Raw genomic sequence first — 17,205 nt, 5'->3', positions numbered from 1 at the left:
CAGTGAACCATTGATAACTACTTTTTAAGTACTATCTTTCAATCAATTGTGCACCCACCTTATAGTAATTTCATCTAGACCACATTTCCATGGTTTGCTTATGAGAATGCCATGTGAGACTGTCAAAAACAAGATATATAACATTTACTGCTTCCTCCCTATTCACTAGGCCAGTAATCCTGTCAAGGAAGGAAATTAGGTCAGTATGGCATGATTTGTTCTTGACAGATCCATACTGGCTAGTCTTTGTAGCTCTATTCTACTTCAGATGCCTACAAATTGATTAATAATTTGTTCCAGTATCTTTCCGGGTATTGAAGTTAAGGTGACTGGTCTATAATTCTGAGGGTCCTCTTTCCTACCCTTTTTAAAGATAGGTATTATGTTTGCTCTTTGCCAGTCTTCTGGGGCTTCATCCTCCTTCCAGGAGTTCTCAAAGATAACTGGTAGTGGTTCTGAGATTGTTTTTAGCTAATTAAGGAAGTACTCTAGGATGAATTTCATCAGACCCTGCCAACTCGAGTACATCTAAGTTATCTAAATAGTTTTTAACCTGTTCTTTCCCTCTCTTGGCTTGAATTCCTTCCCCCTTGTTATTGATATTCATTGTGTTGAGTATCTAGTCATTGTTAATGTTATTGGTGAAAGCTGAAGCAAAATAAGAACATAGGCATTAAACTCCTCAGCTTTCTTGATGTCATCAGTTATTAGCTCTCCTTCCCTGCTAAGTAGAGGACCTACACTTTCCTTTGTTTTTCTTTTCTCCTAATGTATTTAAAGATCCTCTTAACTGCCTTTTATGTCCCTTGCTAGGTGTAACTCATTTTGTACCTTAGCCATTCTGATTTTGTTCCTACACACTTGTGCTATTCTTTTGTACTCTTCCTTGGCAATTTGTCCTTGTTTCCATTTTTTGTAGGATTCCCTTTTGATTTTCAGGTTATAAAAGAGCTCCTGATGGAGCCATATTGGCCTCTTACTATTTGTCCCATCTTTCCTTCGCATCAGGATAGTTTGCAGTTATGCCTTTAATATTCTTATCTTGAGAAACTGCCAGCTCTCCTAAATTCCTTGTTCCCTTAAATTTTCTTCCCATGGGATCTTACCTGCCAGCTCTCTGAGTTTGTTAGTCTGACTTTTTGAAATCCATTTTCCTTATTCTGCTGCTCTCACTCCTTCCCTTCCTTGGAATCATGAAATCTAACATTTTATGACCACTTCACCCAAATTGTCTTCCACCTTCAGATTTGCTACCAATTCCTCCATGTTGGTCAGAATCAAATCCAAAATGACTGTCCTCCTAGTTACTTCCTCTCCTGGATCTCCTTTCACAAACTGTTATAGAAGCTCAGAGTTGGCTATATTGGTTTCTATTTATCCTCAAAATATAATTCTCAACCAAAGCCAGTTTTACAACTTTTCCAAACATATGTGAGAAATGCCCACTAGTACTAGTTTACAAGCATAATACAGACCTCTGAATGAGACCATGTGGAGAACAGACATTATCATTTGGCAAGTTGCACCTAACAAATTCTTCCCAGCCTCCATAAAACACTGTCTGATTACACTGCTCTACAGCCAAAATGCTTCTGAAATAAATGTAGTCAAACTTTACTAATTCTGGGTCACTGAGAACGAAAATGATGCTTAAAATTGTTGATTGGCTCTAGTTTTCAAGATATGCTATTCGGTCAGTATATACGACCCTTGACTTGGGAATGGCGGAGGATAAGTGAATTATAAAGGGAAGGGATCTCAATTTAAATCAGAAATGACTAAAATACATCTTTGACTGGATCTATGAATAAATCTATGACTGGGTTTGAACAGTACTTGCTTTTTAGGCAAAACAATGAATGATGCAATCTGAAGCTGGTATTGCGTCATACATGATATGAATTACTTGCTTTTTAGGCAAAACAATGAATGATGCAATCTGAAGCTGGTATTGCGTCATACATGATATGAATTCCTAGAAGTCATGGATGATGCAATCATAACGAAGCTTACATCACTCTGCTGAACAAATTGCCCTATATCAGCTCTAGAAATCATACAGTGTCGTGCTCTCTTATTTGTCAGTGTTTGATTTTGCAAAGGGACACATTTCTGTTTAGCCAAAGTGAACAGAGATGCCTCGTACTTGTGTGAACAGTGCAGATAACTTCTGCTATGTTTGTGGTGAAGTGACTTTTGCATCACAAAAGCGCAGTATAACCACTATGGTTAAGAAAGCCTATCACCTTTATTTTGGCTGCAAAATTGGAGATCAGGACAAGAGGTGGGCCCCACACATATGCTGCAACACTTGTGCAACAAATCTTCGCCAGTGGTTGAACAGGAAAAGGAAATCTATTGCTTTTGCAGTGCCAATGATTTGGAGAGAGCCAACAGATCATACCAGCAATTGTTACTTCTGCATGGTGCCTCCAGTTGGGAAAGGTGTGTCAAAGAAGAAAAAGTGGACTGTGAATTATCCAAACATTCCATCAGCTATACGCCCAGTACCCCACGGAGAAGGACTGCCGGTTTCTGATGCATCAGAATCATTCTCACTTGAGTCAGACGAGGAAGAGGAAGAGGATGAAACTTCTGGTCTTGAACCATCAATGTCACTGGACCCACATTTTCTCCCATCTTCTGAACCACACCTCATAACACAAGGTGAAATGAATGACCTTGTCAGGGATTTGGAACTACCCAAGAGTAAGGCAGAGCTGTTGGGCTCCAGATTACAGCAGTGGAATCTCCTGGCAGATGATGTTAGGGTTTCCATGTTCCGTGACCGTCAAAGGATCTTGTCCCATTCTTCTTCATGGAAGGTGATCTTGTAGCCTGCAACAACATAGATGGTGTGATGGCAGCCCTCAACATCGTTCACGATCCATATGAGTGGAGACTGTTCATTGATTCATCGAAGACGAGTCTTAAAGCTGTTTTCCTGCATAATGGCAATGTTTTGCCATCAATTCCAGTTGGTCATGCAGTCCATATGAAGGAAACCTATGACAACATGAAACAACTTTTGAGGTGCATAAACTATGACCAAGAGCAGTGGCAGCTTTGTGGCGATCTGAAGGTTGTTGCTCTCTTGCTTGATCTGCAGACTGGATACACAAAGTACTGCTGGTTTCTCTGCAAATGGGATAGTCGTGCAAGAGATTCCCACTACATCAAGAAAGATTGGCCACTCCGACAGTCATTGGAGCCTGGGAGGAAAAGTGTTCAGCATCCACCACTTGTTGAATCAAGGAAGATTTTGTTACCACCCTTACACATCAAGCTGGGTCTGATGAAGAACTTTGTCAAGGCCATTGACAAAACACAAGCAGCTTTCAAGTACCTCCGTGGAAAATTTCCAAGGTTAAGTGAAGCTAAGATAAAGGAAGGTGTCTTTGTTGGTCCTCAGATTCGTGAACTTCTTCGAGATGATGCATTTGACCATGCACTGCGTGGCAAGGAAAAGATGGCATGGAAAGCCTTCCAGATAGTTAGTGGCAATAAATTTTCTCGGAAACAACAAGGCAGACAACTACAGATTGTTGGTGGAAAACCTCCTCAAGGCATACAAAAGCCTTGGTTGCAACATGTCACTAAAGATACATTTTTTGCACTCTCATCTAGATTTTTTTCCACCGAACTGCGGAGCAGTGAGCGACGAGCACGGCAAGCGATTTCACCAGGACATTGCAACAATGGAGAAACGCTATCAGGGCAAATGGAGCCCATCAATGCTTGCAGACTATTGCTGGACAGTGACAAGAGATGCTCCATTTAATGAATACAAGAGACAAGCCAAGAAGCGCCGAGTAGACACTGAATAGGACTAAACTATGTACAGAATAGTTTTTTGCCTTTTGTTTCATAATAAATTTTATTTATATAACCCTTTTGCTGATTTTTAAAGTGTTACATAAATAGGACAGGTGAAATATTATCATGTGAAGCAACCATAAACACATGAAAAGATGTAGGTTTACAATTTATGATTAAAACTCTACTATCTACACAATATACATAGACATAAAATGTCAAAACTTAAATATCTTAGAAACAGTAGCCAATCAGTTGTTTTAATTGTCATATTTGAATTCAGCACATCAAAATACATAATAAATAGCACATTTTATCTCTGAAGCAGACGACTTCTCAAAAATTGTAGACCAGTGTTAACAGACACTATTCTTGCTAATACTTCAACCAGGATGTTTAGATGTGAGGTTAACAGGTATACTTGGAGATACTTAGCGCTTTCATCCATAGTTCTCAAAGATCTTTATAAAGGTGGGTAAGTATCATTTTTCCCATTTTATAGAAGGGGAAACCTGAGGTACAGAGATTCAGATTAAATTAAGACCCAGATTTTCAGAAGTATCCACCAAATTTGGATGCCCTAATTTTTGGATGCCCAACTTGAGGCAGCTAGAGTCTCTTAGGGCCTGCTTTTCAGAAATGCTGAGCACCCACGACTTCAGTTTACTGATGTGGCTTAAAGCTGGGCCACCCCGACAATGTATTTTGCAATCTTTGTTCTTGCCATTTCTTGTTGATACTGGTGATTTTTTGGGGTAAGAAGGACTTGATCTCATTGCACCTTGAAGAAATAAAAATAATTTGCAGTCAGAACAATGAAGGTCAGTTTTGCCATATACCAGGTGCAGCAGGTTCAACCCTCTGATTTTCTAGTGGGTCTTTATCACATGCCAGATCTCTGCAGCACTTAACTCAGCACTTACACTAGATCAGGGAACAGGTCATGTTATTCTAGCTTCTTCCTTTAATATTTTCAAACAACTCCACTATATTTTGTTTGATCATTAGACTGCTATGTTTTCAGTATTAAAATTCAGATGTCTGCCACTGTTGTTTGGTTCTCATTAATACGTTTTGGCAAATGCATTGCCATCTGCTAAACTCAAACCATTAACTTGTAAAAATGCTGTACTGTCTTATACCTTTAGAGCACTGCAATAGACTGATACTGTATTCCAGTGAATCTAGTCTTGCATTCCTACTCATCATGATCTGAATTAATTGTCTGCCTTGGAACATCATATGGTTCAGGAACTCCCAGAGCTTGTTTACTACAGATTTGATACATTTACTTTTAATGCTACTATTATAGATTGTTTCCCATTTCCAGTCGTTATTACCAAGGCAAATCTTATTTCCAGCACCCAGCCCAGCTATCAGGCCTGGGTAAATGGGTCTCTACAGGGAGGGGAAGAGCCCTCAGAGGGCTCCGGGTCAGGAACATTGTTAATATTGGACCCATGAAGTCAGACCTCATGATATGCAATGTGCTGTCACCACTATCTGTTAAATATAGTTTAGTGAATTTCAGTGCTGGGTAAAGGTGCTGGATTAATAGCCTTGGAGACTGAGGTTTTATATTAACCAATAAAATAAATGCAGTAAAGGAAGTATCTGTGCAAGCTACTCCCCACTGCCTAACCTAGGGGTGGGCAAACTATGGCCCGCAGGCCGGATCTGGCCCGACACCCATTTTAAGCCAGCTCTCGAGCTCCTGCTGGGGAGCGGGATCTGGGGCTTGTCCTGCTCTTGCACTTCAGCTGGGGAGCAGGGTTGGGGGCTGCTCCACACGGCTCCTGGAAGCAGTGGCATGGCCCCCCTCTGGCTCCTACGCTTAGGGGCAGCCAGGAGGCTCCGCTCTGCACACATCCCCTGCCCCACGTACCGCCCCTGCAGCTCCCAGGGAACTGCAGTCAATGGGAGCTGCAGGGGTGGTGCCTGCAGCTGGGGCAGTGTGCATAGCCACCTGGTCGTGCCTCTGCGCAGGCACCAGAAAAGGGACATGCTGCTGCTTCCAGGAGCTGCTTGAGGTAAGCGCCACCCAGAGACTGCACTCCTGAGCCTCTCCCTGCACCCCAACCCTCTGCCCCAACCCTGATCCCCCTCCCACCCTCCAAACCCCTCAATCCCAGCCCCGAGCACCCTCCTACTGCCCAAACTCCTCATCCCCAACCCCACCCCAGCCGGAGCACTCACCCCGCCCCCACACTTCCCTCTCAGTCCCCTCCTGCACCTTGAACTCCTGATTTCTGGCCCCACCTCAGAGCCCTCTCCCCCAACTAGGGCCCTCACCCCCTCCCACAGCCCAACCCCAATTTTGTGAGCATTCATGGCCCACCATACAATTTCTATTCCCAGATGTGGCCCTCAGGCCAAAAAGTTTGCTCACTCCTGGCCTAACCAGTGTATTTCAACCATGATCTGGAGGGAACATCTGCAAGGGTAAGAAAAGGGTTCAGCCTCCATAATGAATTTAGTCCTTGGCTTCTGCTATCACTGCCAGTGGTTGTGATGCCTTTTTTCTATGAACTGGTGTCCATTAGGGAGTGACCACCAATTTACAGTATTTCACATAAGGCCACCAGACCGAGAAACTCTGTTTGCTATCCATCAAAGCCCTGATTTTCTCTGTGTTGTGCTGGTACTGAGCCTGGCTCAGAGACTGTAGGGGATGCAACATACTTTGCAATGCTGTCCCCTTCCAGAACAGATTAGAGCAGCCCTGATAGCTTTCCTGGCTGCCAAATGTCCTATGAGCATAGATGATGTGCCACAGGTCATACCCCGAACCAGGGATAGACTGGGATTTGTAGTGGGGGGAGAATCTGACTTCAGATACCTTGGTTCCCTTAGTGCTTTGCAGGCCAGATTTAGGGGCAAGTGACCCAGGCAACTGCCCGAGGTTCCAGGCTTTGGAGGCATTGGGGTCGGGGTGCTGTTTTTGTTTTATGACTTTGATGTACGATTTGTGTGCAAATTTATCATCTTATATGACACGGATAAATCATGCATGCAGATCGTGCATCAAAGTCATGAAATGGGCTACAAATGCAACAGAAGTAAGGTATCCAAAAGTTTAACAAATGGAGGGGGCACCATTTGGTCTAGGGTCGGCCCTGGTGCCTTGTTCTAACCACTAGGCATTGCTGCCTGTCTATATACATTATTGTATGCAGTGGTGGTGTCGCTGTGTAGGTCCCAGGATATTAGATATATTTTTCATTGGACCAACTTCTGTTGGTGAGAGAGAGACGCTTTCCAGCTTACACAGAGCGTTTCTTCAGGAAGAAACTGTAAAACGTGTCTCTCTCACCAACAGAAATTGGTCAAATAAAAAATATTGCCTCACCCACATTGTCTCTATGCAGTCTTCATTCAGTTAAGATTGTTCTGAAGCAGGCTGGATTATCGTCTCTGACAGAGAGTTTGTGTCGGGGAGAAGAAGGAGGGGGAGTGGATCCCATTCTGCTGGAGTGTCCAGGGGGTCATTTTTCAGCCGCAGTCTCAGACAAGCTAGTTGTAGTTTGTCCAGAAGCCCATTCCACATACAGTAAGATGGCCAAAATTATTTTTTTATCTCCGGTTATTGTTCTTAGCACACTGAGCATGTTGCCTGCAGCCCCTCGTGTTCCTCATTACACCTTGTTCCTGTATTTCCCTTGACTTTTAGCTGAACCCAGCGCATGGCAGCATTTCCCCGCAATAAAAATCCACACTTGGGTCCTGTCCCTGGTGGACTGGAGCAACCCAGCCAGCCTCTCTTGCTGGCCTCCTGCGGAATATAAATGGGTTATCGTCGACACCTAGTGGTGCAGAGCTACTCTTACACCGGGAAGTTACAGAGAGGGAGTGCCGCGGAGAGACAGAGATCGGGGCAGCAGAGAGCTGGTTTCCTTCTGACACTGGATGCTCCTCATCAGTTTTCACGCCACACAAGCCCTGTATTGTGCTCGAGGAAAACACAGGGGAAAGGACGATGGCACCACCATTTCTGGGTGACACCTGCCTGGGATTTTAACCTTCTCCCTCCTAGCACATCAAAAACCAGCCTTTGCCAAGGTTCCCAGAAACGACTTCATTGCTTCTTGCTAGCCGGACAGGTGCAGGCAAGTGCAGTTCAATGCGGGCTTGGGGATTTCTTCAGCACGATCACGAAGTGTATATGCTCTAAATGCCTACAGTACTGAGGACTCTTGCAACTTCTTATGTGATGCATTTGCACAAAGGGAGAATTCCTCATTTAAGATGGGTAATAAGCAAACGATATTTACTGATGAACAGCTAGATGCCTATCAGGTAAGATTCCTAATTCTGCATTAAGGAGAAGGGGGTGATCTGAATGTGCCGCTCTGGTTTTTGATGTATGATCCAATTTAGCTTATAGGGACATGTTTATACTTTACTGTCGCTCTCCCTCACCTCTTATACCTATTAATTAGACAATTAGTGTGGATTTCCGCATGCATATAAATCCAGTTCCCTATCCCCGTGCAAAAAGAACTCTTCCCCCTCCACCGAGAAGAGGAATCAAATCCCAGACATGGAAGGCCAGGAAACAGAGATTAAAGTTTGTGACCACAGTGATAAATGGGAGGTTTTAGAGTGATCCTTGCATTGAGCAGGTTTTAAAGAAGAGATTGTATCAATCAGACACACTTGCACTTCATGTCCCTGATCCCTTCAGTGGCAAGGAAATGTATACAGGTCAGTTTAATGTCTCCTAACAACTGTGTACTGCACTCACTGCTCTTCAAAGATGTAGAGAGGTGTTTCAATTTTAATCCGTTAGATACGGTTGCCCTAGGTTTGCTCACACTTCTGGGTGGAGATATTCCTTCTCCCCCTGACAGAGAGAGATCTGCATTTTGGGAGCAGCACTCTCCAGAAGTGACAGTTTTTTGACATCTTTTTGAATACAGCGTGTCACCTCAGTTGCATTTTTCTCTGCCCACTAAAGTCTTTCCCCATCTCCATTCACAACATCTCAGCACACTGCAGAGATGCCTGAAGCAGAGTGGGGAGCTGCCCACACTAGCTGGCATCTTGCACAAATCCAAGAGAATAAAAGACGACAAAATGTAAAATAGGAGAAAGCAGAGAAAAGGGGGAGCTGTATAACCATCCTGAGAGGTATAGAGGGCCGGCTGCTCTGTTTTCTTCCACAAAGGGTTAATAACATTGCAACATTCAGCTTCTCTCCTCCTGACCCAGGATCTGATCTAAAGTCAATAGTCTTTTCACTGGCCTCAGTGAGCTTTGGATCAAGCTTTAAAATGGAGTGCATAATTTCAGAAACTAGATTTATTTAGAACAACCCCAGATGGGGACATTCTCAGATTTCTTATTATTTAACAAATACTGAAGTAGGCAAATGGCAATGCTCTTCTATACTTTGCCTTTTACTTCTCACCTTAAAACAGCTCTCCCATGGTGAAATCAGGATAGTTTCATAATACAATATGAGAATAAATACATTCACACACTGATCCAATATCCTGACTGGATTCCTCCCTTTCATAATGTCACAGACGTGAGCTTTGTCATGTTCATATAGTGATCACAAGCAGCACACGGGGAAGGCTCATTTAACCTCACTTAGTTGCTGATCTCACCCCAACCTGCCATCGGTCATTCCAGTATATTCTGTAGCCTGAGCAAGCTTAACCATGGCTATGTTTATAGCAATGCTCAACATGCTTCAGAGAGGGAAGTCAGAGATCTGTAAAACACCTAATGTCTGTATTCCTACTACCAATAAAAGTGAACACAGAGCAGAGACCCAGCTGCAGTAAAACAAAACAAGACCTGAATGTAATTAACATTAACATCTTGGCACAAGCTGGCAAATGTTAGAGCTGAAATGCCATCCTTAATTCATTACACTTCATCTAGAATTTGCAGCCCATACCTTTCATAACATCAGGAAATTTATCTCAGACCCTTGCAGTAGCTAGGCACAATGGGTTGAGTTAGCCTATGGAATTTCTCTTCTGCAGGAGGTCATAAAATTAATTAAAGTCACTGGATTTTTAAAAGGGCTGGATAATTTTATGACCAGTAATAACATATGTTTTTATGTATGTTAAGATGCGGGCACTTGAATCTCATGCTTCAGGACATCAGCTAATCACCTCCTGGGTCAGGAAGGAATATTGTAAAAATTGTAAAAAACAAAACAAAAAAAGTATGTATTACTCACATACACTGTGCAAATAGGTAGGCAAAGTGTTTTGTTGCTTATTTGCCTTCTCTGGAGCATCAGTTATTGCACATTGATGGGAGCATGAGTGAAGGAGCAGGAGACCCTATCCTGCTTATCTCACACAAGCAGTCTCATTGAGGGTAGCAGGGCTATCTGCATGAGTAAGGCAAACAAGATTTAGCATAAGATGGAGTTTCAGCCTTTTCCTTTGAATATCCCAACTTGGGTAAATTAATTGCAGCTTCCAGTTTATTCAAGCAAAAAGCCAAATTCCCTGTGCTGGTTATTCCCATCTGTGGGTAAAGGACTTCTGTGATACCTACCCCAGAGCTTCCTTTCCATTCTTCTCTGAGGGCAGATTCAGGGGATCAGTGTTTGGATCCTCTAGATCTGTATGGATTTTGGGAACACCACTATAGCCCTGGGGCATCCACACAGAGAATTCTTTCTTCCACACTGCATTGTGTTCTCTCACTCTTCACTCTGGCTTCCTGCTGACCCTAGATCCCTGAACCACAGGAGCCATGTGGAGTGTTCCACAGGGATGAGGAAGAAGCCGCATAACTCCCTGCATACTCCAGAGTAATTCCATTGAAGCTGAATATTTACATCAGCATAAGTGGGGCAAGGTGTGACCAAGAGTATGCAGTAAGTTATGCAGCTTTTCTGTCATGTACTTGGCAGTGGCCCCATGGTTGCAGTAACTTACATGCTATGCTGTGTAGGTTTGGGGAGGTGGAGAATAGGCTGGAGACCTGCTGACTCACCTGCCCCCTTTCCACCGTTGAAATTCTTCAAAGATGTCTCTGTTGTGCTGGAGGAAGGGGAGCATGGAGCACTGGGCCCACAGCTTTTTAAAATATGGACTTTCCATTGTTTGGAAACAATGGACGGGAATTTCAAAGGGGCCTAAGAGAGCTAGGATACCAAATCCATTGAGCATAGGAGTTCCAGATCTACATAGAAGAGCCTCGACCATTTGAGCTAACAGACCAATTCCTTATAGTCTATGGTGCATATAGATTAGAGTACTCTTGATATGCACCTGTGTGCATGTAACTCACAGATGGTCTTTATAAAAGAGAGAACTCACCTCAGCAACATCAGGATTGTGGATTAAGAACATTACTCATGAAATGTTGTAAAAATGTTTAAAATGGACTTTGCAACTTGATCAATTCTTATTTTGCACTTTTGGTAATTGGAATTAGGTAGCTTTTTTCCCCCTCCTCTATCTGTCTAGGGCCTAGGCATTTGTACCATACTCATCACAGTGGCATCTGAATGACTCCTTGGCAACTGAGGTATTGCCTTTTTATACATGGTACTTTAATAGAACTATACCACATATGCTTAAGGAGTTGGTCGTTTAGCTCTTGCTTTTAGATCCAGAAATTTTGGGTTCAGTCATCCACAAGATGATCCCTGTGTCATTACACTGTATAATGTGTTTTAAGGAGAAGTTTTTATAAGTCTGGAGATGAATATTTGACTGAAACTGTTTGTAAGAGAGCTATGTAGTGAGACTTGATCATATTTAAACCTCTCCATCTCTTATTTTAGTGAAAGATGGAGGCAAATTAACCATCACAATTCTACAAAGCTACAAATCTCCTAATACCTTCTCCTATCATTTGGCAGCCTTTATTCCCTTAGTGTAGTGCACCAGTTGACAGTTCTTTAAATGATCATAAGCACATTGAAAAGCTTTGGAAATTTAAAGGAAATGGGCTTTTGCACAGATTGGTTTCCCAGCAGAACTTCATGTCAATTAAAAACTATATACTAATAGGAAAATTAATCCTACCAGGGCTTTCTGCTTTCTACTGCCATTGCCCTATGCTCAGGTTAGTGAAATGGTTTTAACATACAAATGCAAAATAGAAGTAAGGTCTCAAGGAGAAAAGAGTAAACATTAGTCAATAGAAAAGAAACATTTCTCTAACAAAGTGTATTTTAAGATTGAGCTTTTAAAAGCTTCCTAAGGGGCAGTGAACACTCAATTTCCATTCAAATTAAACCCCTGGTTGCTTTGAAAATCCCATTCTCTGTGTCTAAGGGCCAGATTTTGTCACTCGTACTCACACTGAGTAGTACGTACCTGACATGACTTTGTGGGTACCCCCATGATTTCATTCAGATCATTTGTGGGCAGTTGTCTACACATGCAAGCTCTTCCAGAAGAAGGTAGGGTTTGAATTTAAAGCAGAATAGCTATTCCAGAACACTTCCACTTTCTCAGGGTATGTCTACACTACAAAATTAGTTCGAATTTATAGAAGCCGGTTTTATTGAAATCGGTTGTATACAGCCGATTGTGTGTGTCCACACATAAAATGCTCTAGGTGCTCTAGTCGGCGGACCGCGTCCACAGTACAAGGCTAGCGTCGACTTCCGGAGCATTGCACTATGGGTAGCTATCCCACAGCTATCCCACAGTTCCCGCAGTCTCCGTCGCCCCTTGGAATTCTGGGTTGAGATCCCAATGCCCGGATGATGCAAAACAGTGTCGCGGGCGGTTCTGGGTACATGTCGTCAGGCCCCTCCCTCCCCCGTCACAGCAACGGCAGACAATAGATTCGCGCCTTTTTACCTGGGTTACCTGGGTTACCTGTGCAGACAACATGGAGCCCGCTCAGCTCAGCTGAGCTCACCGTCACCATATGTCCTCTGGGTGCCGGCAGACATGGGACTGCATTGCTACACAGCAGCAGCTGCTAACTGCCTTTTGGCGGTAGACGGTGCAGTAGACTGGTAGCCTTCATCGGCGATCTGGGTGCTGGCAGCCGTGGGGCTTGCCTTTTGGCAGTAGATGGTGTATTACGACTGTTAACCGGCCTATTACAAGCGGCCTATTACAACCGGCCTGAAGACCATCGTCATACACCGCCCCGTATTTGCTGCCAAGCACCCAGAAAGATGCCGAGGGCTATCAGTCACGCTGCACCGTCGTCTTAAGATGTAAAAAATAGATTTGCTCTGTATTCATTTGCTTCCCCCTCCCTCCGTCAAATCAACGGCCTGCTAAGCCCAGGGTTTTCACTTTAATCTTTGGGGGGGGACCATTCTGTGTGACAGTTGTTTGTGTCTCTCCCTGATGCACAGCCACCGTTCTTGATTTTAATTCCCTGTGCCTGTACGCCATGTCGTCACTCGGCCCGCCCTCCCTCCTTCCCCTAGTCCATCAGATACTACGTTTGCGCCACAGCTCAGAGAGCCGAGAAGCGGTTCGCGCCTTTTCTTTGAATTCTGGGTTGAGATCCCAATGCCCGGATGATGCAAAACAGTGTCGCAGGCGGTTCTGGGTACATGTCGTCAGTCCCCTCCCCCCTCGTCACAGCAACGGCAGACAATAGATTCACGCCTTTTTACCTGGGTTACCTGTGCAGACAACATACCAGGGCAAGCATGGAGCCCGCTCAGCTCAGCTGAGCTCACCGTCACCATATGTCCTCTGGGTGCCGGCAGACGTGGGACTGCATTGCTACACAGCAGCAGCTGCTAACTGCCTTTTGGCGGTAGATGGTGTAGCATGAGTGATAGCTGTGGGGCTGGCAGCCGTAGGGCTGCATTGCACCAGCCCCTTGCTCTTTGGTAGGAGATGGTATATTATGACTGGTACCCGTCGTCGTCGTACTGGAGTGGCTGTCAATCATGGCCACCTGGGCAGACATGTTTTGATGATGATGGCTACCAATCGTAATATACTATTTTCGGCCAATTGCCCATTGCCCAGTATTGTCTGCTAAGCACCCAGAAGAGGCCGAGGGCGATGCTGGGTGCTGGCGGACGTGGGGCTGGCAGACGTGGGGCTGCATTGCTACACAGCAGCAGCCCCTTGCCTTTTGGCAGATGATGGTATATTATGATTGGTATCCATCATCATCGTACTGGAGAGGCTATCACTCATGCTGCACCGTTGGCTGCCAGCTTAAGATGTAAAAAATAGATTTGTTCTGTATTCATTTGCTTCCCCTTCCTCCGTGAAATCAATGGCCTGCTAAGCCCAGGGTTTTCAGTTTAATCTTTGGGGGGACCATTCTGTGTGACAGTTGTTTGTGTTTCTCCCTGTTCCTGTACCTGTACGCCATGTCGTCACTCGGCCCTCCCTCCCGCCCTCCCTCCTTCTCCTGGTCCATCAGATACTACTTTCGCGCCTTTTTTCTGACCAGGCGCCATAGCTAGCACTGGGATCATGGAGCCCGCTCAGATCACCGCGGCAATTATGAGCACTATGAACACCACGCGCATTGTCCTGGAGTATATGCAGAGCCAGGACATGCCAAGGCGAAACCCGGACCAGCCGAGGAGGCGATTGCAGCGCGGCGACGAGAGTGATGAGGAAATTGACATGGACATAGACCTCTCACAAGGCACAGGCCCCAGCAATGTGGAAATCATGGTGTCACTGGGGCAGGTTCATGCCGTGGAACGCCGATTCTGGGCCCGGGAAACAAGCACAGACTGGTGGGACCGCATCGTGCTGCAGGTATGGGACAATTCCCAGTGGCTGCGAAACTTTCGCATGCGTAAGGGCACTTTCATGGAACTTTGTGACTTGCTTTCCCCTGCCCTGAAACGCCAGGATACCAAGATGAGAGCAGCCCTCACAGTTGAGAAGCGAGTGGCGATAGCCCTGTGGAAGCTTGCAACGCCAGACAGCTACCGGTCAGTCGGGAATCAATTTGGAGTGGGCAAATCTACGGTGGGGGCTGCTGTGATCCAATTTGCCAGGGCAATGAAAGACCTGGTGATAGCAAGGGTAGCGACTCTGGGCAACGTGCAGTCAATAGTGGATGGTTTTGCTGAAATGGGATTCCCAAACTGTGGCGGGGCCATAGACGGAACCCATATCCCTATCTTGTCACCGGAGCACCAAGCCACCGACTACGTAAACCGCAAGGGGTACTTTTCAATGCTGCTGCAAGCCCTGGTGGATCACAAGGGACGTTTCACCAACATCAACGTGGGATGGCCGGGAAAGGTACATGATGCTCGTGTCTTCAGGAACTCTGCTCTGTTTCGAAAGCTGGAGGAAGGGACTTTCTTCCCGGACCAGAAAGTGACCATTGGGGATGTTGAAATGCCTATCGTGATCCTTGGGGACCCAGCCTACCCCTTAATGCCATGGCTCATGAAGCCGTACACAGGCAGCCTGGACAGGAGTCAGGACCTGTTCAACTACAGGCTGAGCAAGTGCCGAATGGTGGTGGAATGTGCATTTGGCCGTTTAAAAGCGCGCTGGCGCAGCTTACTGACTCGCTCAGACCTCAGCGAAAAGAATATTCCCCATTGTTATTGCTGCTTGCTGTGCGCTCCACAATATCTGTGAGAGTAAGGGGGAGACCTTTATGGCGGGGTGGGAGGTTGAGGCAACTCGCCTGGCCGCTGATTACGCGCAGCCAGACACCAGGGTGGTTAGAGGAGCACAGCAGGGTGCGGTGCGCATCAGAGAAGCTTTGAAAACGAGTTTTGTGACTGGCCAGGCTACTGTGTGAAACTTCTGTTTGTTTCTCCTTGATGAACCCTCCAACCCCCCCCCCCGACCCAGTTCACTCTACTTCCCTGTAAACCAACCACCCCACCCCACACTTCCCTCCCCAATTCGAGCACCGCTTGCAGAGGCAATAAAGTCATTGTTTTTTCACATTCATGCATTCTTTATTAGTTCCTCACAGAAGTAGGGGGATAATTGCCAAGGTAGCCTGGGATGGGTTGGGGAGGAGGGATGGAAAAGGACACATTGCATTTTAAAACTTTAACTCTTATTGAAGGCCAGCCTTCTGATGCTTGGGCGATCATCTGGGGTGGAGTGACTGGGTGGACGGAGGCCCCCCCACCGTGTTCTTGGGCGTCTTGGTGAGGAGGCTATGGAACTTGGGGAGGAGGGCTGTTGGTTACACAGGGGCTGTAGCGGTCACAATGAAGCACTGTGGGATAGCTCCCGGAGGCCAATAACGTCGAATTCCGTCCACACTACCCCAATTCCGACCCGCAAAGGCCGGTTTTATCGCTAATCCCCTCGTCGGAGGTGGTGTAAAGAAACCGGTTTAAAGGACCCTTTAAGTCGAAAGAAAGGGCCTCGTCGTGTGGACGTGTCCAGGTTTAATTCGGTTTAACGCTGATAAAGTCGACCTAAACCCGTAGTGTAGACCAGGCCACAGATAATTTGGAAAAGGGCACTCTTAGTCTGGAATAAGAGTGTCCACACATGTAGCTATTCTAGAGATGCCCTAAAATAAGCATGTGAGGAGTCCTGGTGTCTTCACTGGAGTCAGACTATATATATATATATATATATACACACACACACACACATTTAAAAGGTAAGTATATATTTAAGTGTTTTGATGGACTGGAGCCTTAGTCAAGATTATGCTTGCGGAAGCTGCCACATTGACAACCTAGCAATCAAAGTCTTACGTCTATGGACTGAGCATGTCAAGCTCAGACAACACCATTGTAAGGTTTCTTTCACCATACAGCTAATCCGTGTCAGCCCTCAGTTTGGGGGATCACAGCTGTGGTGGGAGGGTGGTTCTTTCTTGTGTCATTGGCCTTGAGGCTGACACTTCCAAGTTCCAGTTGTGATGTGGGTAGGGGTGAAAGTAATTTAAGGATTTACCGGTACTCCGAGAATCCTTAGGAGGGGCGTGGCCTCTACCAGAAGAGGCGGGGCCTTTAAATCCCCGGGCGCTTTAAATCAGGGTTTAAAGGGCCCGGGGCTGGGGCTGTGGTAGCAGCAGCTGGGAGCCCCGGGGCCTTTAAATCACCCCCGGAGCTATGAGCCCCGGCCTCTGGCAGAGCTTTAAAGGGCCTGGGGCTCCGCTGCAGTAGCGGCAGCCGGGAGCCCCTGGCCCTTTAAATCACCACCAGAGCCCCACCGCCGCTACCCCAGGGCTCCAGCAGTGGGGCTCGGGTGGCCATTTAAAGGGCCCCGGAGGGTAGCGGCAGTGGGAGCCCCAAGCCCTTTAAATCGCCACCCAAGCTGCGCTGCCAGAGCCCCGGAGTAGCAGCGGCAGCCGGCAGCTCGGGCAGTGATTTAAAGGACCCAGGGCTCTGGCTGCTGCTACCACCCCGGGCCCTTTAAATTGTCCCCAGAGCCCTGCTGCCGGAGCCCCGGGATAGTGACGGTGGTGCTCTGGCGGCAAGTTAAAGGGCCCGGGGCGGTACCGGTGGTTGAGTCC

General features: G+C 45.9%; 1 protein-coding gene across 2 annotated transcripts in view; it reads left to right on the top strand.

Moving 5' to 3' along the window:
• Positions 1 to 17,205, top strand: part of CIB2 (calcium and integrin binding family member 2) — a 145,161-nt gene that overhangs the window by 21,332 nt on the left and 106,624 nt on the right. The window contains exon 1 of one of the 2 annotated variants that reach the window (XM_054041034.1): positions 7,686 to 8,112. The exons of the other annotated variant lie outside the window; for it this stretch is intronic. Within the exon in view, the coding sequence (XP_053897009.1) occupies positions 8,062 to 8,112 (51 nt within the window). The 5' untranslated portion in view covers positions 7,686 to 8,061. Of the gene's footprint in view, positions 1 to 7,685; positions 8,113 to 17,205 lie in introns of those variants that run through there. 2 annotated transcript variants of the gene reach the window in all.

Source organism: Malaclemys terrapin, chromosome 10, assembly GCF_027887155.1.
Source record: "Malaclemys terrapin pileata isolate rMalTer1 chromosome 10, rMalTer1.hap1, whole genome shotgun sequence".
NCBI classification, from domain to species: Eukaryota; Metazoa; Chordata; order Testudines; family Emydidae; genus Malaclemys; species Malaclemys terrapin.
The sequence above is the reverse complement of the archived record's forward strand: the minus strand, read 5'-3'. Positions and strand labels throughout refer to the sequence as shown.